Source organism: Ammospiza caudacuta, chromosome 13 (assembly GCF_027887145.1).
Source record: "Ammospiza caudacuta isolate bAmmCau1 chromosome 13, bAmmCau1.pri, whole genome shotgun sequence".
Classification (NCBI taxonomy): Eukaryota; Metazoa; Chordata; class Aves; order Passeriformes; family Passerellidae; genus Ammospiza; species Ammospiza caudacuta.
The window spans coordinates 6,353,824-6,375,869 of record NC_080605.1 but is presented as its reverse complement, the minus strand read 5'-3'; the positions used below and the strand labels follow the sequence as shown (position 1 = coordinate 6,375,869).

General features: G+C 43.8%; 1 protein-coding gene across 2 annotated transcripts; it reads right to left on the bottom strand.

Annotated features, from left to right (window-relative positions):
- Positions 1–8,217: 8,217 nt before the first annotated feature.
- On the bottom strand, positions 8,218–13,897 carry CLEC3A (C-type lectin domain family 3 member A). Of its 2 annotated transcripts, XM_058813738.1 has the most exons (3): positions 13,717–13,897; positions 12,026–12,106; positions 8,218–9,370 (listed from the first exon to the last, which is right to left on the bottom strand). In XM_058813738.1, exons 1-3 carry the CDS (start codon positions 13,829–13,831, stop codon positions 8,979–8,981), a joined length of 588 nt encoding a protein of 195 aa, XP_058669721.1. In that variant the 5' UTR covers positions 13,832–13,897; the 3' UTR covers positions 8,218–8,978. The 2 variants fall into 2 exon arrangements, with proteins under 2 accessions (XP_058669721.1, XP_058669722.1); XM_058813739.1 differs by lacking the exons at positions 12,026–12,106; positions 13,717–13,897 and adding an exon at positions 11,831–11,977.
- Between the last annotated feature and the right edge of the window lie 8,149 nt (positions 13,898–22,046).

Here is a 22,046-nt window from a genome sequence, read left to right as displayed (position 1 = left end):
CTGCTGCCGGGCGGGGTTCCGGGCCCGGGAGCACGGCCCGCTTCGGGGGTGCCGGCCTTGGAGCACCGCCGGGCTGAGGGGTGCCGGCCCCGGAGCACGGCTCGCTTCGGGGGTGCTGGTCCTGGGGCGGAGCTTTCGCGGCTTCGGGCGCCGCACAGTCCTCGGGCGGGGACCTCAGTCACCGCCGGGGCTCCCTGAGCCTCCCTTGTTCCAGCCCCGCGTCCTGAGCCGCCCCAGCCCTGTCGCGACAGCGGCATGTCGCCACTCGCACAGAGCTGCTGACCCCCAAGCTTACCAAGCACGGAGAATTTATTTGCCTGCAAGGTCCCGTGGCACACTTTCATGTCATTGATAGCACACGCCTCTCCTAGTGTCTGCAATTATTTGGATGGGTATTACGGGCGTTAAAGTCTTTGAAATGGGTCTTAATGTCTCCACTGACCTTGGACAGTGTTTTTTTTTATCGCGCCCTGGCAGTTTGGCTCGTGAGGTAGAAAAGGGGGCCTGAACTTTGGGGTAGAATAGTGGTTTCAAGCGAGAATATGGGGTAGGCACTTGAAGAAGGCTGCACCTTCCTAGTACCTCAACCACTGGGGAAAGGAAGAGAGCAGCAGGTGGCTGGGAGTTTGGGATAAAGGAAGGCACTGTACTTCAGAACTGGACAGAGGAAACGTCTTGGGCATGTGGCCTGATAGACTTTTTTCCTTTATTGGAAAAAAGTTGAAGAAAAAAGTCAATTTCCTTTTTGGATGTAAACTTCTGGTGTTTGTGGATTTTCCTGACATCACCAAGCCCCAACCTTTTCAACCAGTTCCCTGTTTGGTACATCCTGGTCCTCTAAGAGCTCTCTCCTCCCCCACAGCTGTCCCTGTGCTCCCACTAAGCTGTGCCCAACATTGCCAGGGTCCCTGCCAGCACGCACAAGGCCTCCTGTCCCGACACAGCCCACAGGAGCCTGGGCTGGCCCTTGAAACACCGGCATTGTGCCAGGAGTGGGGAACTGCCTCAGGGTGGGCATTTACCAGAGGCAGAACCCTCAGAGCCACTTGCTCTACGGTGCAAGAGACAAGCCGCGACCGGGACCAGGCAGAGGAGAAAGGAGAAGGCTGTCTTGAAATTCCACAAGGAAGGGTTTACTCCAGGTGTAGAGAGCAGGATAAAAAGCACTAAACACTATTGTGCGAGGGCTTTTGTGCAGATACAGTTTTACAAAGGGGGCAGACACAAAAGGCAAACCAATAAGGAATCCTCAGGGGAGGAGTGAGGGGATTACATCAAGTGTCTGGGGCCACTTGGGGTAGTGGCTGAAGAGGATGGCTCACATGGGCCAATGGGGTCTCCAGGAACGGGAATTCTAAAGGGGTATTGCAATCAGGGATTGGCCTGAGGTTAAAGTGGCAAAGAAGGTTTGGGAACAAAAGCGGCTGGGTTGCCTTGACAGGCAGGGAAAGAGCTGGAACAAGGGGCGGGGAATGGCATGAGGGACAGCATTGAGGGAGGGTAAAACCCAGGGGTGAGCCAGCTCAGGGAGGACATGGGGGTACAAACAGAACAAACCACTTAACAAGGAATCGATAAATTCAAACTGGAGCTGTCACAGACTGGGGGCACTGTGTGCACACAGATGGGCAGTGGCCATGTCACAGCAGCCACTGTGACGTCATTACCCAAGGCAGTATTGGAAGGATGCTGGGTGTCACTGTGACCTGCACAGGTGACGGGGGCTGCTGAGGAAGGCGCTTGCCCGGGGCTGTGAGGGAGGAGGGCGTTGCAGGGCTCTGAGGCCTTGCCCGTGTCCTGCTGCTCCCTCTGGCTGGGCAGAGACTCTCCAGGCTCTCACCACCGCCCTGGCCACCGGCAATGGTGCGGCAGGACCCTGCCTGGGGCCGCTCCCCTTGCGCCAGGGCCGTGAGGAGGGAGAGCTGCTCCCACTTCGGGCCCATCCGGACCCGGCACGTCCTGCGGCAGGAGCGGCGGGACAGGAAGCCCTACAGCCGCCCCAAAATCCACCCCCGGAGCAGCCGTGTGCAGGCCCTGGGGCTGGGCCCCTGTCTCCCAGCTCAGTAAAGTCTTCTCATCTGCACTGGGTGACCCCACTGTCATTTGTCAGCCATCCTCCTCTGCCTTTCTCGAGGTCAATATTAGGGCCTGGCACCAGCGGATTCTCTCCCTCCCTGGGACTGACAGTGCCTTCTCTGTCCTGTCTGGGCTGGGAGCCTCTGGACACACAGCCTCAGCTGTGAGTTTGAGTTCACTACCCACTGACAACACAAAACCCTGTCGAGTCTCAGGCTGGAGCAGTTTTGAGACATGGCACAGCCTCAGCCTGCTGGGCAGTGCTGCCAGCTTTGCGGTACTCCCTGCCCTGGGGGAAGGTGCCTGGTTCAGTGATGCCTTGTGGTTCCTCCTGGATGTGCAGGACTGTTGGTGGGTTTAAGATGTGTCCCTGGGCTTGGGGGTGGTTGTGGGTTTGGAGGTGTTTTGAGGATGTGCCTGAGTGTGGTGGGTGCTGCCAATTAGGGGGGAACTTCAGGATTTGGGGGTGTTTCTGTGTGTGTCAGATGTGTGCTGCTGGGTTTGGGGAGTGCTGCTGGGTGTGGGGTGTGTCTGGTTTTGGGGTTTGTTCCCAGATTTGGGTGATTCAGCCAAGGTCTAGGGGTAATTTCTGGTTTGGGGTGCTGCTGGGCTGGAAGCTGTTAGAAGCAGGCTGTGCCCCAGGAGAAGCAAAGCCTGTCCCTGCAGGAGCAGCAGCCAGTGCACCCTGTGAGGTGCTGGGCATGCTGTGCTCCCTGGATGGGGTTCCAGCAGCTCAGCTCCCCAGCCATCCCTGAGGAGAGCTGGGCTGCTGCCCCTGGGGGCTCTGAACTCAGCTGCTCTGAGGTGAAATAGTGAAAGTAGATAGTGGAAATCTTTCACTCCTGGAGGACCGTGGGCTAGTGCCCACCTCACTGTCTGCTCTGCCTCAGCAGATAGTGGGGTGTTTCTGACCAGAGTTCAATGCCCTTAGACCCTTTGGAGTCTCAGTGGATCTCTCAGAAGCCACAGCCCTGACTTTCCATCCTGCTGCTGCTTGGCTTCTCCAAGTGCCCCCGAAGCTCAGGAGATTTTCTGCAGTGGAGTTCCTGTAGCACCAGGCAAAGTCTCAGACATTTCCTGGGTTCACTTCAGTTCACCTTTCACTGTCAGCAAGCACTGAATTGACACAGCCTGGGCTCTTGGATCCTCTTGTAGCTTGTTTGTAATTATTTTTTTTTTTAACACTTTAGACACTTTGGAAACCCTCCTGCAGGAGTTATCTCATACATGGCAAAATTGTTTTGAGAATGTGGATCCCGAGGACTAGAAGCAGTCTGACAGCTCCCTGTCTCTGCCCTTTGTATTTCAATTCTTTAACAAACCATTTTTATCCATTTTGATTTTCAAAATCCCTTCAGCAGGTGCCCAGCCTACAGTGCAGAATGCTTTCCTTTATGACACATTTCTCTTTGAAGATGGTAGTTTACATATGAAAATATTCTGGGAAAAAAACATACAACTTAATTTAGAAAGCCACCAAGTAATAAAGAAATCACAATAGAGAAATGTCATAATATTTGTTGTATATTATCAGAATTTCTCCCCTCCTCTGAAAGACCTTAATGCACTTAGGGTTACCAATTAACACAACCAGACTTAAGATCACTACAAGTTTTCATGTAACCATTTAGAAGAGCTGTCAGGGTTTATCTGACACCATTTCTGCTTGCTGTCTGCTTTCAAGAGTGCAGCTTGCAGTTGGGTGTCACAGCAGCCTCAGCTGTGTGTTCAGAGTTTGGCTTCACTACCCACTGACAACACAAAACCCTGTCAAGTCTCAGTTTGGAGCAGTTTGAGACAAAATCAGGTAACATAGCATGGGGTGTGCTTGTCAGCTCCATATCCTGGTAAATTGGTAGCATCCTAGTGATTTTTCTTTACTATTACAAAGAAAAACAATATTTCTGTTAAATTCTGCAAAAACACTTCAGTGGAGCTTTTATTTTTCCACAGGCTAGCAGCAGCATTAGGTCAAGGAAAACAAGACTTAGAGAAGTTAGTGCAGTATGGACTGCAGTAAACTTATTTTAAAATACTCTGAAAAATCTTGACCTGATTCTGATTTTGCTATTAACAACTGACATAGTGACATTTCACTTGTGAGGGATTTGAATCGACCTTGTATTTTCAAATCATTTAAGTAATGCATTTGCATAAAAAATTACCATAGGTCATTCTACACCCCCTCTTGTTTCCCTTTGGATCACTGTGCACAATTATCTGTTGATCTTGCTTTTCTTTCCATCTTTCTCTGAATCTCTGTGGTGCCAGTAAAACACATCACATCTGCTTTGCAGTCATAATTTTGTTTCCTTGGTAAGACTGTGGGAATTCTTCCCCTATGCATGTTGCTAACAATTCAGTGGACTATTTCATGGACCTCCAGCTAATTCTTGTTCTGCCTGAAAATCAGTTTGAATTCAGTAAAAGGCTACCATTACAGTAATTTACATTCCTGATATCTACTGATCCTGTAATTCAGTAATAAAAAAAAAAAACAGTCACAATTGCCTAATCTACTAACTTAATTTAGAGATGATCTAAAAAGAAAAAAAAAGAAGCATTTGTGGAAGTGCAAATTAATGGCTGCATTGGATTTCATTTCAGCTGGTAGACAGTGACCTGGAAAACACAGTGCATTGGTATGGCTCTATCAGAGAGAAAAGTTTCCAATGCCTAGAATACCATGTTGGCACCAGGTAGCTGGACTTTTAAAAGGGCTCAAATATTGAGTGTTGAACACTGTTGGACCTTGGATCTTGGGTCAGAATATACTCCTTAAAACCTGGTCATGAGCTCCCTTGAAAGTCTTGCTTTGACTGCACACGATATTTGATTTAAGGTGTTGACCTTTCCTTATGAGAATATATATATATATATATATTCTCTGGGTTTGAAGAGGGACCAAAGGGAGAGTTACTTCCAAAAATAATCTGTGCTTGTGCAGCCTTTAAAAATGAAAAATATATCTTTTAAGAGTAATGGTTAACAATGTGCTCTCATTACTCACTTCTAAATTGCTTTTCTTGGCACAAGCATTTCTATGTGGACCCCTATTCCATTGCTAGAGAGAATCCAGCCTTTTAACTCTTTGATCAAACTGATAAAACTCATGACAATTATTCTGTCTTTGATGGTAACAAGAAACTCCCAAAGTATGTTAATAAATATCTCCAAGCACACACTTTTGTAGCCCTAAACTACACACAATCATCTAATGGGGATCCTCTGCTACAATATTCAGGGACTAGTTGGAATACTCAAATGTACCATGTAAGAGTGTTAAAAAGCAGATCTCAGCTAAAGATCATATTCCTGAATGTTTCTCACATGATTCATTAGCTCTTAGCATCAAGTGTCATCCCTTTGGGAGAAGAGCTCGGTAACACACTATTTAATTTTTCCTCAATAAAAGTCAGCTGTGTCTTGATCTGACAGAAGAATGAGGACCCTGCCCTGTTTCCTGACACAAGAGGGAAGCAGAGGTGCCTGTGGCTGTAAATACTCTGCCAAGCAGGGGGGTGGCAAGAAGCACAGGTAAGAGAAGAAGGGGTTCTTCACTGAAGTGAAGTTTGTTGTATCACGACAAAAAAAGGTATGAAAATCACCTTTTAATACTATCCAGTTGACATGGAAGCTAAGGGAGACTTATGGTCAGTTTTATTTTCTTTTTGTTTGACCACAAAACCAGACAACCCATTCTTCACCTAGCTCTGCTAATGAGCTTCTTTCTCCAAGATTTTTTTGTACCCTGCATAATGAAGAACATCTGTACCTCGAGTAAAGCTTGACATTTCCCTGCCCATTCACCAAAGGCCTTTTTCTCTTCTTTCAATGCAACACTACAAACTCAGCGCCTGGGAAAGAAACCTGGCGGAGTCTCCAGAACATTCTATTCTGATCACCTTCCCTCAATATTTCAGCAGAATTACCCAATTCATATGGTAATCATTTCCTTCTAATCAGTGTTTCCTGTGTAACCTTGTTTATTCACTCCTACTTATTCCCACTTGCCAAGAAAGCCAAATGAGGCTATTGGGGGCATCTGTCTTTCAAGACACTAAGAACAGATTAATCATGCTGACAGCATGCTAACAAAAGGATGGTTTTCATTAATTAGCACTTATAAATAATTTGTTAAAGGTTACAGAGTGCTTAATGTATTCCTTAGTAAATAGTTATTACATGGACCAGCCAACCAATAAATTGCTTATAGCTAGAAAAAGCTGTTTTCCGTTGGGCTTAGAGTACTTCTCAACCTTTCTGAAAACCAAGGACCACCTACTATCCTGAGCAAAATGCTGATTGCCTGGTCTTGTGGAAATGGAGTATTTTGTACCTCATTGCCATAATGTGTTTCATATGAGTTTATTATATTTTTTATTACTCATAGTAACAGATCTCTCTTTATTTTGCCTTGATTGTTTGGTAGTGTGGATGGGATTGATTTTTGTGAAAGGGGAGAGACCATTTTGCAGCCTGCTTGGTGGTGTCTGGCAAACCATCAGAATTCAGGTTGAGGTACAGTGATTTATGGTATGCACTGCTCAGGTGGTGTGGTGCTATTAGCAACTTCTTCATTAACCCTTCCTAGAAGTGCCCTCATGGACTTAGGCTGTAGTCATTAACATTACTGAACATACACACGTGGGAGCGGGTACAGTTCTGACATTTAGAACTGTCTGATTTTATTTTAACACTACCAGAATTTCAAGTTTCATAGGGCATCTAATGAAGACTAGAAAATCTGGGCTTAAAATTTTGACAAAAGGCAGCAAAGCTTGTCTCTGGTGGGCAAGGCTACATCAAGTCTCCCAACACCCCATGTATGTTAGCAAAATCCAGTGGGTGCCACTCAATTACCATATATTGGCAAATATATTTAATATTTTTTTATATCTAAAAATATAATGCTGTGCAGGTAAAATTCCGAGAAGGTTTATATGCTTATAAAATTTCTATGAGCCCATTGTCTTCTGTTTATCCCAGTGTTTCTACAGCAGAGCATAGAAAGGGAAGCTGAAGATGTTTTCTTCATTACCTGTCTCTGATCTCAAGAGCTCCATGTGCATTCCAGGATTCTGCAATGTAATCAGGGCTGATCCCAGGAACTCAGCTGGATTCTCCACAAGCACCATCCACTGTCACAGGGTTGTTTTTATTGCCAGTCTCAACATGAGAAATGTTTTCTTACTGGATCAACCAGAAAGTATTTTTTAAAAATGAGATTTTTATGTGATAATTTTATACCTTGTGGAGGAACTCCATGTAGTGGCTCATGTTCTTTAGAATGGGCACACCAGCAAAACAGCCCACGAAAATGTAGTCCTGTGCCAATTACACAAGGTGTAGAATTTGTGGTAAATTTTCACTTTGACTGTAGCTGTAGGGATATGCTGAGATACTGACTTACTTCAGACACATCAGAGGTTAAGAAGCCATACCGACTTTTAATCATGTACAAAATTTTTTACCCCAACCCTAGCAAAAACTGGTAGATTTTAAAAGAAAATTGCATATATTTGGGCCCTTTTTGCTGCTCTATTTCAACTCAGGAGTAAATGAGAGAATTCAGCATCAGATTATTTTACAAATACATTAAGTGATGGAAAATGAATTTAAACACAACACATTGCAGAGGCCTTGAGTAGATAGATCTTATAGAGCTTTTGGGCTGTATTATACAGCAAGGATCCAAATTTTATCCTGTGAGTACAATAGTAGAAAAAAATACATTTTTGAATCCTCAAGAAAAGTTCTAAGAAAGAATGGCCTTCACAGGGGTGCATAAGCTGTCAAAAATATCACAACAATTAAATAATGGTAATTGCAGATTTATTGCATAATTTAAGAAAATCTTGCAGGTTTAATAGGTAAGAAATAGGAATTATCCTCCAAGCAGCAATATATTTAAATATTTAAACAAAATGAGAGAAACTGCTATTTATAACATGCAAGCAAATCTCTGTTGTGAAGTTCTGACCAGCCAAAAGCAGCCAGCACATTTTACTTCATTTTCAAATGCCAGGTGTTAAACTGGAAGATTTGCATGTGGTCTGGCCACACTCTGCTGTGTCCCTGGGCTGTGCTGTCCTTCCCATGGGAGAGGAGGGAATGCTGTGCCAGAAAGGAGCTCCTGTCTCACTCCTGGAGCTTTCTGGAGCTCCCTGTGAATGGCAGAGCCTGTCTGAACCTGCAGGAGACAAGGCTTAGCGAGGCTCCACACAGCAGAGCATGATCTAGTCCCAGGCTGGTTTCTTCTGTGGGAATGTTCCAAATGACATCTAATATTTAACCATAATTGAGACGTTTAGAGGCAAACATGTCTAGACTAACTGATGTTTTAAAACAGCTACTCCCCCTTTTCCAGCAGTGTATCACTGTGGACTGCATGTAGTGAAACAATTAACACCAGATTTTTCTGTTTCATTCAGTATTCTTAACCATAGGTAAAACTCTTGGCCACAGATTATTCCAATTATACTTTGTAAAGGATGATCTTTGTTTATCACAGGAGCTCACATAATCCCAAAGTCCCTCTTAAACTTTATAATAGAGAGAATCCCTTCTGCTCATACTGGAAAGGGTTACCATGCAGCAGTATTTTCTAATTAAAGTGCAGAAATAGGAGGTGAAGGAGCCCAAACATCAGGCTGAAGTAATATGCCAAAATATGATACAATGTAGGCCAAAACATAATATATATCCCTGTACATAATGAGAGTACTCACTAAACATTTTTAGCATATGAATAGAAAATAAATTAACAGAGAAAACTTGTGTTTCAGGAAAGAGTGAGTTCAAGGCAGGAGAGGGATAGTTTTAACTCCCCACTGTCAAAGCAGGAAGGGTTACTAAGCAAAAATGTGTGTTGATAACCCAAAACATGGCCTGGTTTGTGATTATGGGATCAGGAATTCACAAACGTATCTCTTGGCAGTGCGGCACACCTCATCCACCCACTTGCCCTGGGCTGCCTGAGACAGGAAGACACAGTTTTCCCTCTTGCCCCCGTTGGGCTGGGCACGGTCCCAGTTGGAGTAGAGCAGAGCCATGCCATTGACATCCACAAACCTCCCCTCGTGGGCCATGTCGGTGACGCCCAGCCAGAACTCGGACGTGCCGGGTGCGCTTTTCCTGCCGTAATCGCGAAGGATGTTCGTTTCCTCGTTGTTCCTGGGGATGGCCAGCGTCCCCCCCTTGGCTATGCAGTCCTCATTGGCCTCGTGGAAGTGCTTGGGGCCTTCTGACATGAGGTAGCACTTCTTGTGGGCCTTGGTCCCACGGAGGCACACTGTGAACAGACAGCGGTTTGCACGGTCAGTACCAGGCTGGGCCTCAGCTTTCAGTAATGGTTCTCCAAATGATAAATTTCCAAAAGCACCTTGGAACTTGAGCAGACAAATCCTTCAGCAAGTGAAAAGCTGTTGACTCCACAGAGTGGGCCCTAAATTTGGAGTAAGGTCAGGCTTACCTGCTGGTGCGCCAGTTCATGTAGGACCCTGTGTGCAGCCAGCACATCAGCGTGCCCTTGGGAACAGACTGCTGAAATATAACCCAGGCCTGTTCTCAGTGCCCCTTTTACCAAAGAGTGCTGCTTTCACACATTTTCTACCTTATTTCAACAGTCCTGAGACTGATGGAATGGATGAGGCTTGTTTTGTTGCCAGATAATTTGGTTATTGGGAAATCTGTACTTGACTTTATAGCAGAGACAGATCTAGATATCTTTTAATATTGGTGATATTTAAGTAAAGTAAATTTTCACATCTTATCTAAGCTCAATTTCCAGCAAGCAAAGGCAGGACAGAAATGTGCTGTATTAATTGTGTCCTGCTCTCCAGGAAAATACTGATTTGAAATTCATAATACAAATCTCCGAGTGATTACTAAAAGTGTAATTCTACCTGTAGAAGATTGCATATTCACCTCCCTTGGAATTTATTTATTTTCTTTCCAGCAAAGTCTCCCCCTTCAAACTCTAAATCCAAATGCAGTAAAGTGACTTAAATCTATAAATGCATTAAAAAAGCGCACACTTATTACTGAGTTTACACAACAATCTGGACTCAGTCTTCTAAGATTTGAATTTATAAATCTGTTTGCTTTTACTTCTGCTGGGGAAGTCTTGATGTAAAGTCTTCATGGACCAGAGGTTAATCTGGCAGCTGCTCTGTCACTGGAGTTGCCTTGCAGAGCTGCTGCTGGGGTTGTTCCAGCCCGAGGTCTGTGGGGGCAGGAACACAGGAGGGAATCCTTAAACTTTGCCTTCCTGCTCTCCTAATGCAGATTTGTGAAAAACTAATTCTCCCAAGAAAAATAATGATGGCAAGGTGAACCCTCCTTGGTGGAATGTTTCTTCTGAGCTGAGGAAGGTACCAAAGGCCTGGAATAGACTCCTGTAACAATTAGTATTAGAATCCTGCATCTTATTCCTTGCAGATTATTTCATGTATTGCTTAAGATCATCTTGTACTTATGTACATCTTCTGTCCTGATATTTCTATAATCTGTTTTTAATTCCTGTCATCTCTTCTTGTAAAAAAATAATTATGTGTCTGATCAATAGGATATGGAAGTCACTTTGGACCACATCCTATGTCTCAAGTTTTTAGTATTTCCAGTTGTAGTATTCACTGTATTCCTTAGCTGCATTTTCAGAGTCATAACTTTCTGTTAGGGTTTAACCTTCAAATTTTAACCCTTCCAATGGCCTGAGTAACAAACCTATTTATTAAATGTGGAACTCTTTAACAAATTTATATTTATGGGAAAGATCAGAGAGACTTCAGCAATGATAAGAACTGGATGTCTTTAGGGAGGGAAGATGTGCTGCAAAATGGTGTGTGGCAGCATTTCACATTTCACTCTGTGTAGAATGGAGGCCCAGAAAGTTCAAGCAAAAGAAGAAATCGGATTTTTATGCTGTGTCTTGGAAATGTTCATAACCTAAAAATGGAGCTCCTTTTTTCAGTTGTTACAAGGACATTAACAAAGACAGTCAGATCTAGGGGGGTGATAGGTGTCTTTTTGCCAGATTTGGATTCCAGTTGCACAGTGTGGGTTATAAATTTAGAATAAAGCTCAAAATAAGTTTTGAGGAGAGAAAGTCTCCCAGTTCTGGTTTCATTTCTAAGCCACTGCATGCTTCCTCTCAAGCTCCTTCTGGAAGCAACACAAGAATTACTTTTAAACAAGAGTTACTTGTCTAGAACAGGCTCCCTCTTTTAAGAAACTTCTAAAGCCTTCTTATAAGACATTTGAAATAAAAATATTTTGTAAAGCCCCAAAAGCTCTATGTAACCCAAGACATAAAACGGAACAACCCAGATATTACCAACCCCAAGGAAAATACATTCTGTTTCATGAGAATGATGTAATTTCCTCTTGTACATGTTTAAATGCCAGGTTTTATGTCAACAGCTGTGAAAAAGCACAACTGTCTAGTAGGTACATGTGTATTTACCCTTCTTATTTTGTTTGGAAATTTCCATCTGGTTATTGAAATACTTAAAGGACTCTGCACATTGGTCCTGAATATTTCTGGACTCACAGTGGATATAACTTTGAAGTTTTATGGCAACATTCACATTTGAATATATGTTCCTATCAAAGCTGGGCACTTAACTCACCGACCACCTGAACTCTCAGACCCAGGAACTCTCACTGTGCTGCCTTTGATGACACAAAATTCAGAGCTTCAAGTTGTGCATAGCAAAGACAAAAGTAGTTCTTACTCTCTGTGAAGACTCACCACTCATTTCCCAGTAGCTGAGACCTGATTTTACTTGAATGCTTCTTCCACACTTGTCTAGTAAAGCTATGGCACACCATGGTTTTATGGAGCTGCACTCCTCACTCATAAAATCTCCTTAAAGAGAGGGGTGGGGGTGAAGAAGAGAGGCAGTGAGAACTTTTGGAAGCCACTGAGCAGCATGAGCTGCTTTACCTGACTGGAGTGCTTGTATTTCCTTCAGAGCATTTACTTCTCGCCACAATTTGTCAATCTGAGTCTTCAGGTCATCTTTTTCTTAGACAAAAAGAATATATAGAGATTAACAAATATGCACACATTAAAAAAATTAAAATTACATGTTAAAAGTTGTTTCAAAAGATCATGCTGGTATTGCTGCATTGCTAAAATGCTTTTTGATTATTTTTAAAGATTTGTCCTTAATGAAAACATTCCTCTAGGATTTCTATAAAAAACATGAGGAACCCACCTTTACCTTTCCTTCTCATATTTTATCATGGATGTTGCCCTAAAAACTGTTTGAAAATCATGGATTATTGCAGCTAATCATTATTTAGTGAACTGGTATCTAATTTACAGAAAATGTCCCTTTTTCTTTTGAAATTGTACACTCTTATGTATGGATATGACATACAAAAAATAGCAGGACACAAGTTGTGTTTCTTCAGAGCAATGTTATTTATATGAGCATGAAAGTTTCACACAACTCTTGTTTTAGCACATGGAGGAACAACAAATAAAGCCCAACCTGACAGTCTGAATGTTGCAGGTGTGCTTGCTGAGCTGCAGTCTCTACTTCCCAGGGTTAGCCTTTGTCCCTCAGAACAGAGGGGGCCTGGGGACTTCAGTCACACAAAATCACTCTGAATCAGAATTTTGTAGCACTTAAAAAAGCACCAAGAATATGATGGCACAAGAAAAGAAGATAATTTGCCCCTAACTCCATTTTCACGTCCTCTTTCCCATTTTTTTTAAATCATAATATCTTTCAGGGCTCCCTGCTTCCCCAAGGCAGAATTCTCTGTTCTCCAATCAGTGCTAGCACAAAAAATGTATAATCAGCCTGTCCTTAGGATCCCTAAACTTAAAACCCTAGAGATCCCAAAGGAGAAGGAAGTTCTTAAACTGTGTGGCTCCAGAGGGGCTCAATCTTCTTGTATAATGGCTTTATCAAAGCCACATTTTTTTAATTAAATAGGAGTTCAAATACTTGCCATCAGTGAGCCTCCATCATACTGCTTTTATTTTTAAATTAAATACACAGACATTTCTAAACAACATTCTGTGGTTTTTTATTTACTCTTAAGCTTTGCTGTGGTTACTGATGCTTTATCTTCTGCTAATTCATTGATGTTGACCTGCTAATTAGTTTGACTTGCCATTTCACAGTGCTTTTCATACAAGTGGAGTAATTTTCCACAAAGAGTAGACAGACATTCTGTTAACATTAGGAAATGGTGCAAAAATCTGAACAATAATCCTTGGAGCCTGAAATACTTCTGCTTGTTTCTCCCATATACATGAATTTCCATTTTTCTGATCTTAGTAAATATAGCTACATAACTAAGAATGATCAGCCAGAGTCCTCTCTCAGCTGTACCTGTGAGTTCTAAATAATGTTGACAGAGGTGAACAGCCAGAACAGAGCAATATATTTGCAGCTGTTATACAGCTCTATTTTCATAATTCATTCTGGCACCTTATTTGTGGCTTTGCTAGCTCACGTAAAAATATTTAAAAGACAGATAGGATATAGACTCAAGTGTTCTTTATAAACAAATATTAGTGTAATGTTAGTTTCTGGTTCATGCAGTGCTGTTTAAAGTACACAGTAAATTTGCATAGTCTATAAGGTTCAATCCCTCCTCCCAGTTCAGACCCAGTACCTTTCACTCTACGTTTGCTGTGCTTCCTGGCTTTGAATTTGGAAGCCTGGCTGATGGTCTGGTCCAGCAGTAGTAAGCTTATGAGTAGAAAAATCCAAAGTCCAGTTTGTGCCATGTCTCTTTGAAAGACCCTAGGAAGGATCTTGAGGAGATTCCCTTCAGCAGCTCTGAGAGAGGCCACCCAGAGCCATCTCAGCAGGGACTGCCTGGGCTCAGCTTTATAAGGTGTGCTGGCAGCCTGGGCTGCACTCCGTGCTTATGAAATGTGTTTGATGCTTGAGCTGGCCCTAGCACAAGACACCCCCTTGTTCTGCCATCCCATCTGAAAGTGCTGTTTCCATTCTGAGCTCAGCTGTCCCAACCCTGAACACTGCCCTGATTGCCTCACCGTGAGCATAACAGCAGAGCCAGGAGCTGGGGAGGAGCAGACGGTGCCTGAGCTCTGCCAGCCTCCAGGAGGATTCCCACAAGTGCCAGGGGCTGGCCCAGCACGGCTCTGCCCCAGCCTGGTTAAATCAGGACATGGCCACCACCTTCCACTGAAGCACTGCCAGGATGCTGCTCCCTCACTGCAACTACAGACCCACACAGAGGATAAATACATTAAAATCACATCATGTGGGGAGTGCATTTGTTGATTTATGAGGAGTTAATTAATGCCTGATAGATATGACTGCATTTCTGGTTGAGAACAGCAATCAGCAGGGTTTAGTAAGGGGAACAAAAGGTAGCAGCGATCTCCCAAGTGTTCCCAAGTTCTGATTGTAGAGTCAGAGGAAAGCACAAGGTACTTGAAGCAGCACAGTGTCTCCCTGGAGTCTGGAGAACTCTCTGAGTTTGAATCTCTTTCATTTGCCCTTGGGCTTTGTGGACTTCTATGGGGCTGCCTTTAATTGGGATTGCTATATGAAGTAGAACTTCTCCCTGATTTTGGTGAACAAAAGAAATTGTCACAAAAATATTCCCATCCATCCCACTTTTTTCCTTTTTCCCCCATTAAAAGAGGGTTTGATTAAAATGTGGACACCAGAGCCATTGCAGGGTGCTGGCTGGTGCAGTTCATGTCCTTCAGAGCTGTTCTTCCTGACATCCCTTTGCCATCCCTCTCTGCCTTGATTACATTCTGCTCACATTGCTGACATTTTTCTTAAATCAGGACAGTAAGATCAAGGGATTTACTGCTTTATTTTCAAAAAGCTGGGATTTAGGAACATGCTGGTGTACTGCATGAACACTTGTTGGCTTTTTCCAACCCCCACCGAGGCACTTCAGTACTTTCAGTGCGAACCACACCTGCCCTGTCTGTGCTGGACACCTTTAAACAACTCCCTGTATTCTCATAGTCAGCAATTAGCAAACATTTCTTACCCATTAGCTAAGAAACTTTCCATAAATGCATCCTGATATGATCAAAATTAGTTCCAGTGGTCCTGCTCCAAAATATTGAAGTATTAACACAGATTGTGTAGGGAAACTTCTGGATCAACATTGCTCAGCCCTCAGAGCTGTTTTGGAGCACAGCACATCAGAGATGGCTGTTGTGGATCTCACCCACCCAGAACTGCCCCAAACATCTCACACAGCTGCAAACTTCAGTCCATGGTAAATGTGGAGAGGGCTGGCAATCCTACTAGCACCCAGAACTGAAATGTGAGCTGGCAGAGAGGAAAATCAGGAGCTTTGCAAGGGTTTAGTTCAAGATTTAATCTGTCCTTTAGAACAAGCCCTAAGTTCAGGCTTGATCCATACTTTATCCCATTGGTATTGGGGCATCAATATAAGTTAATTAAGGGCAGATGGCTGAATCAATAACTGCCTCCAGTTAGTTTTCACTTGGTGCCTGCTCAGATCTTGTGGCATTGCACATGAAGCTGATCCTGAACCACTGCTGCTTTCAACCTGACAAATTAAACTGTGCTAATTTCAGGTTGCCTGATAAGGGAGCTGCAAACCCCTGGAGCTGTTTCGTGTGGAGATAAACTGCCCCAGGCTTTGGGAGGGGCTGGAGCAGTAGCTGGGTCAAGAGGCCCTTTAGTGTGTGTGCTCAGGGTCTCAGCGCCAGGATGGATCTGTTCCTGCCCCAAGGAACCTGAGCTTGCTAACACAGGCTCCTTTTCTTCCTGTGAAACGGGGCTGACAGAGAAAGATCTGTACTCTGCTGGGGCAGCACACAAGTCACCAGAAACAGAGGGATAAAGAAAACATAGATTTGGTATTCTGACAGTTCTTGGCCAAGAGTCTGGGTGAAAAATTGCTTTTTGGAGTACACCATGTAATGTCCTTGCAAAAACAGAGTTGAAATTCTGTTTTGAAAGCTTAATCCCTCTTATTCAGTATTTTCTCCGAGCATTTTTCCAGTCTGCAAGTAGCTCAGCTGGACTTCACTCCCAAAAAGTGAATCACAAAGCTGCCCTTGCAGCTGCTGGGATAGGCCACAAGGATACAGGGGCTAGGTTTCCTCTGGAGTACCCAAGAATAGTTTCCACATTTATGACTAACCTGTAGCAGCTGGGGAAGCAGGTTTAACTTCCTGGGTATAGTGTGTGAGCAGGAGAGCCGGAGAAAAGCCAAAATATGTTGCTGAGAAGATGTAACCTCGCAGGGCTGCTGTGAGGAAGCAGGAAATGGAGGCACACAGAGTGACACACTCCCTGAAGTGAGTACCTGGGCTGTGAACGGGCTTGAAATCAGCATTATAATGTCATTTAGAAGTGGAATTTTTCTTTTACTGGCACTGTTACAGTAATATAATATAGCCCATGGAGTGAACACAATTATACACTGATAGAAGTAATTTTTCCTGAAACAAATGATTCCACTTTCCTTAACAGAATATACTATATAAATATAAATATTCTCATTGCTTTAGAGCTGCATCCAGACTAGGATGGGACTGTGTTTTTTTATATTTACACCACTACAGTAGAACTGGTGCATGCAGACAGAATTGTGGTGTCTCTTGAAGTGCTTAACTCACATTGAGGCCCTCTCAAAGTGCTCTGTCTGATAAGGAACATCTTGCAAAAGCCAGAGTTGCTGTGCTGCAGTGGCACTGGGGTTTTGGCTTCCATCTCCCCACCTCATTCCATTTGCTTTCAGACAATCAGACCATTCAGAGCATAAACATCCTTTGGTAAAAGGCTTTTTTCAGTTTCTCCACAGAAACTCTTCAAGGTAAAACTCTGTTTCCTTCAGAGACAGTTCTACCTTTATATGCTCCTCTAAACTGGCTCAGGAAAAGCCTTCATGCAGCTATTTTTTCCTCTCCATTCTCAGCCACGCTGGGTTTATGGAAAGAACATGCAATGGGGCACAGAGTATGAGAAGCCAGTGTGGGATGAGGACTGGATGCTGAGCTCCTGAAATAGGTCTGGCTGCAGATGTACAAGAGCACTTGTAGAAAATAGCTTTAAAAAAGATTTAGTGCTGCAGTCTGTTGGGAAGTGAACTGCTCACACACTGTCAGTAGTTTGTCTGTGTTTTACTGAGACCTACAATCCCCTTGTGCTCCAGAGCTAACTGTGCTGTGGGATGTTTCACCAAATGGGAAATGGATGGGCTCTGTCTGCTCCTGGAATCAGAGCAAACTGTTCTTCTTGCAGCATTTCAGTTCTAGAAAATTCAGCTCAGCTTTAGGAAAATGAAGCCATTTATTTGGTGAGTAGGTGAGTAATTACTTGCCCCTTCTACTGAGAGTATAAAGAGAAAATGAAAACATCAGAGCTGTTGCCAGACTGAGGAATTGCAACTGAGGCAATCTGAAGAGCCAGGATGGTCAATAAAAGTAGGTAACAGAAAGGTCAGTAAAAAGTTTAACACAAAGGTTAGTAAAAGGCTTATCACCTCCAATACATCAGGTTTTATGACTGTCTTGGGTAAATGGGACCCACTGCTTGATTTTTATTTGTTTCAATTTAAGGTAGTAAATTTTGCAAACTCTCCTAGTCAAGCATTATGTAGTGCTTGGAAAATTACTGTATGCTTGGTTTCTCTGGCCTTGAAAAGTCCTGCAAAGCCTTTCTTAAGGATTTGATCTCAGTCCTGAGAGGCATGAGGCAGATCATGGCTGACATCCCAACACCAAAGTTATTTTGGGGAAATTTGTACACACAAACAGTGTTTAGAGAAGTGAAGGGCTAGCCTTATGGTATGTGAGGTTTTGAAACTTACTAAAGACATTTTGGGGTTTTACCATCGATTCGAGTTTTTTTCTGTCATGCTAATTTGGTGTTTTGAAAGGAAATTTGCTGGGTACAAGTGATTTGCTCTAACAGAATTAACGGTGATTCCAGGTTTATTGCAGGACCAGGCTGCCCACCAGTGACCTGCACTGAGTGCCAGTGAGCTTTGAAATGAGGACAGTCTTGTCCTCTTTAGAGATGTGATTCTGCTCTCCCAATCTCATGCCTCACTTTGGCTCTGTGGTCTGTTCCTTATTGATCAATAAATCTGCTTCTCAATGTGGTATTTGAGCTGTTACTGCCTACAGGTCCAGTGCTTTTTAATTGCCATGCTGTAAATACAAGTTAAAAAAAACCTGAGGTATAATAGTGTATGTAAACTGAAAAGATGAATCAGGGCAGTATTTTGAGCTTCTGGAGTAAATGCTTTTTGTATCTCTTATTGTGGGGTCTTTGTCACAAAGCATCTCACAGCTGGTCTCAGCAAGCAGAGAGGAGGGGAAATGGTTTGTGAAATGCAGCAGAAAGGCTTGTCTTACATCTACCACACAAATAAGATAAATAGCATCAGCTTGTCTATGTGACCAAATCATCTCACCTGTATTCCTGTCATTCCCTTGCAATGGCACTGGATGTGAATTTACAGCAGAGAAAACACAGCTGATCCAGGCCAGAGAGGTCAGAATGCAGAAGAGATTCACCAAACATGCACAAAGCAAGGAGGGAAAAGCCACTGAGCTCTTCCTTAGGTTTCCTGTCCAATGCACTCTGCACTGGCACAGGTCCTTTCTGATGGTGTTCAGGTACCACAAAGGAATGACAGAGCTGACAAATCTTTTTTCCTTCAGGCCTTTAGCTGCAAAGATAAGAAGGTGCACAGTGTTTCTCTGCCTGTCATTGCCTGGTTTTTGAGTCAGGAAGGATCCCAAAGAAATAGGTGCTTATTTAGAGATAAATGTTTTGCTGGATATGTGAAATGTGCACAGAGAGCAAACCACAATCCCTCCCAAAAAAGGGACCTTTTACAGATCAGCTGGCTCCGGCATCTCTAAAGATAAGGGAGTCTAGGAGAAAATTTAAATCAGTTTCTTTGCAGTCCAGGTGCAAATAGAAGAGTTGAATGGTGTCTTTTAAAATGCTACTCCTGTGGACTTGGCAGAGTTTCCATGCTGGAAATTCCTGGCAGCAGCTCAACTCTTTTAGCCCTCAGGATATGTGTGAGAATGTATCTCTTTTTCTTTTGTAAACATGAATTACCTGTTGTGCTATTTTTTTCTCCTGTAATGTGTGCTGCCTTTTTACCTTCCTGGAAATGATCTGAAGACATCCTGGGCATTTAATTTCTCCCTTGAAATAGTTTGGCTTTGATCATCATAGCTGCCCTAATATGAGGCTTTCCAGCCTCACATGAACATGATCTCAGCAGGTTCTGCTCATCCTTATGTGTGCCAGACAAACTGATTTGGACAAAGCCTTGGTTTGGGCCCTGTGAAACTCTCCAGACAGCCCTGCCAGGAGGGCTGGGCAGAGCAGGGATTATATTTTGGGGTGTGTAGATGTTTGTTGGATTTTCCTCATCAGGATGGAAATTCAGACTTGTCAGGAGTGTGCTCATGTCTGCCTTTGGTGGCTGCACCTCACCAAGGACTTGGAGGTTCTGCTCAAGGGCTGGGGTTTTCTGCCTTGCCAAAGCAAAGCTTGAGTCACAGGATCTGCAAGCAGCTGACCCTGCTTCACTGTGGTTTAGGAGCAGCACTGTCCCCATCCATGCACAGGCATAATCAGCTCCTGTGCCAGGCCCCAGGCTTGGAAAGCTTGGGGTGTAGCCCAAATAAAGCACCATTCTCTAAAATGGAAACATTTACAGAATATAAATGGTCACAAAATGCACAACTGGTCAGGGGGTCTGTCACTGTGATCAGTTCTGCTCCATTTGCACCTTGCAGTTCATTGCCCCATTCCAGCCTTAGCCCATGCAGTCCCATCCTGCTTGTTTTTCTCTCTCCAGCCCACGGTGTTTGTGCTCTTGGGGCTGAGATTGGGATCATTTGTCCTTGGTCCTCAGCTGGAGCAGGAATTGTTTTGTCTCCCTGCTCTGTGCAGAGAGCTCACCATCCCCTGATATGAAACTCAGAACTACACAGTAAAGCAGCACAGAGTCTGAAAAATGTAAAATCTAAAACCTGAGGCATCACTTTCAAAAGAACCTGGAGTCACAACAGGATTTGTATGAAATTGGTTTGGAATCAAGATTTGTTTGTAAAGATGGAAAGAGATTTGTGAGCTGTTCTGTATCCAGCTACAAACAACTTACAGCTATTTAAAACTGGAAACAACTTACACCCATTTAAAGCTGGACCCCAGTGCCAGCACCTGATGCCACTTATTGTCCCTGTATGACTGTGGCACAACCTCATACATCAGGGATGAAGGGAATTCAGAGACTGCATTCAGACTTGCAGGTTTTAGAAACTGAAATGTTGTTCCTCAGTGGCAACAAGAACAGCAGAAATGAACAGGCTATTTATTCAAATATGTTCACATAATACTTTCAATTGGAAAATATTGTAGCATTTGCTGAACAATTTAGGCACTGTGTAAATACAAACTTCTCAGAAGTGTTCCTTATTCGTTCTGTCGTGCACATTCTTACTGCAGTTTATTCCCATTTCCAGCAGGTGTCTTCAGTGCCCTAGGAATGATCAGGACAGCTCTAATTTTATATTGCTTATCCAAAAAGAGAAAAGAACAGGCTCTCCTCTGCCTGTTCAATGCTCAGGGTAGATCCCCTTTGCTCTACAGCCTCATACCAGTGTTACCCAGTAAATCATCAGGCTGAGGCTGATTTTACCTTTTCTAGGTGTTTCTACTATTGGAAGAGCAGCTGCAGACAGACAGACACCCATCAGGTCACTCATGTCTGTACAGCTGGGGTTTCAATGCTGGAGCAATGTACTAAGGAATTGGGAATAGTTTGTCCTGCTTTTGTCAATAGTGCTTTATATAACAATACTATGGGCTCTGCATGGAATAAATAGAACATGTAACAAAGTGACAAGGTACATCCCCAGCACAGGGGATGTACATGCTCTTGGTCCATCCCAGAGCACAGATCCACAGCTGAGGTCCTCTGACAGTGAGGATTTTACATTTCAGATCATTTACTTGCCCCAGTGGCTCAAAACCACCAAGTATAAACCAATACTGCATCCTCAAGCAAGATAATTGGGTTTAACAATGTATATTTTAACATGGAGAGTTGAGCAAGGATTTAAAAAAGAATCCTGTGGGTTTTCCCCCAACCAAATAAGCTACAGCAGGGACATAAATATTGCTTGCCGAATTTTTAATGCTGTAGCTATGAGTGGATTAATTTAGAGGACTAATCAGCTCGATGCTGTCCCTATCAAAGCCAGGGGCATGACACCTGTGAGATTCCAGCCTGAGCTGAGCTTGCCTTCATAATGAAAATAAGGAAGGAAGCTTGCAACAATTACCCTTTTATTTTCCTGTTTTGCTGGTTGGTTAGTGAACAGAACCCTGTAATGACTTTATCCACAGCTGATATGTTGAACAAAACACAGATCTAAGATCTCACATGAACCATATTATGTATGTTCTATGCAGTTAAACCACAACCTCAGGGAATGTGCTGGAAGAAATGCAGTATTGAAATTGGGACATTTGGTGTGTGGCAAGAGCAAGTGTGGTGCAGGACAGCCAGTGGCCCCCAGCAGGTTTGGGTGAGGGGCTCCAGATCAATCATTGAAGTGAGACCTTAAAGACAATTCCCTGTGTAAATCTGCTGCCCTGAGCCTGGCACTGCCCTCTCCAGTGCCCCCCTGCCAAACACCCCCTGCTCTGTGCATTCAGCATCCCTTGGCAATCAGATTTCAGCAGGTTTTCCAGCCCTCTCTGCAATACCATTTCCCAGCTGATCCTCAGATGGAGCAAACTCAGCTCTACTCACCAGGGAGGATCAGCCAGAGGGGCTGGAGCTGCAGCCTCCTCTGAATCCAGGCACTTGCTGGGTTTGGGGGTCTCCCTTTCCCTGGGATGCCCTCACCAGAGGCATCCTGATGAGCATGGAGAGAATGATCCAGAAACTGGCAGAAAATTCATAATGGCCACATTCAGTGCTCTGAGTTA

Coding starts and splice junctions, on each gene's coding strand:
- CLEC3A (XM_058813738.1), bottom strand. CDS start 13,831: ATGGCACAAACTGGACTTTGGATTTTTCTACTCATAAGCTTACTACTG. Junction 12,107..13,716: donor CAGCAAACGTAGAGTGAAAG/GTACTGGGTCTG, acceptor TTTTTGTCTAAG/AAAAAGATGACCTGAAGACT. Junction 9,371..12,025: donor AATACAAGCACTCCAGTCAG/GTAAAGCAGCTC, acceptor GTCTGTTCACAG/TGTGCCTCCGTGGGACCAAG.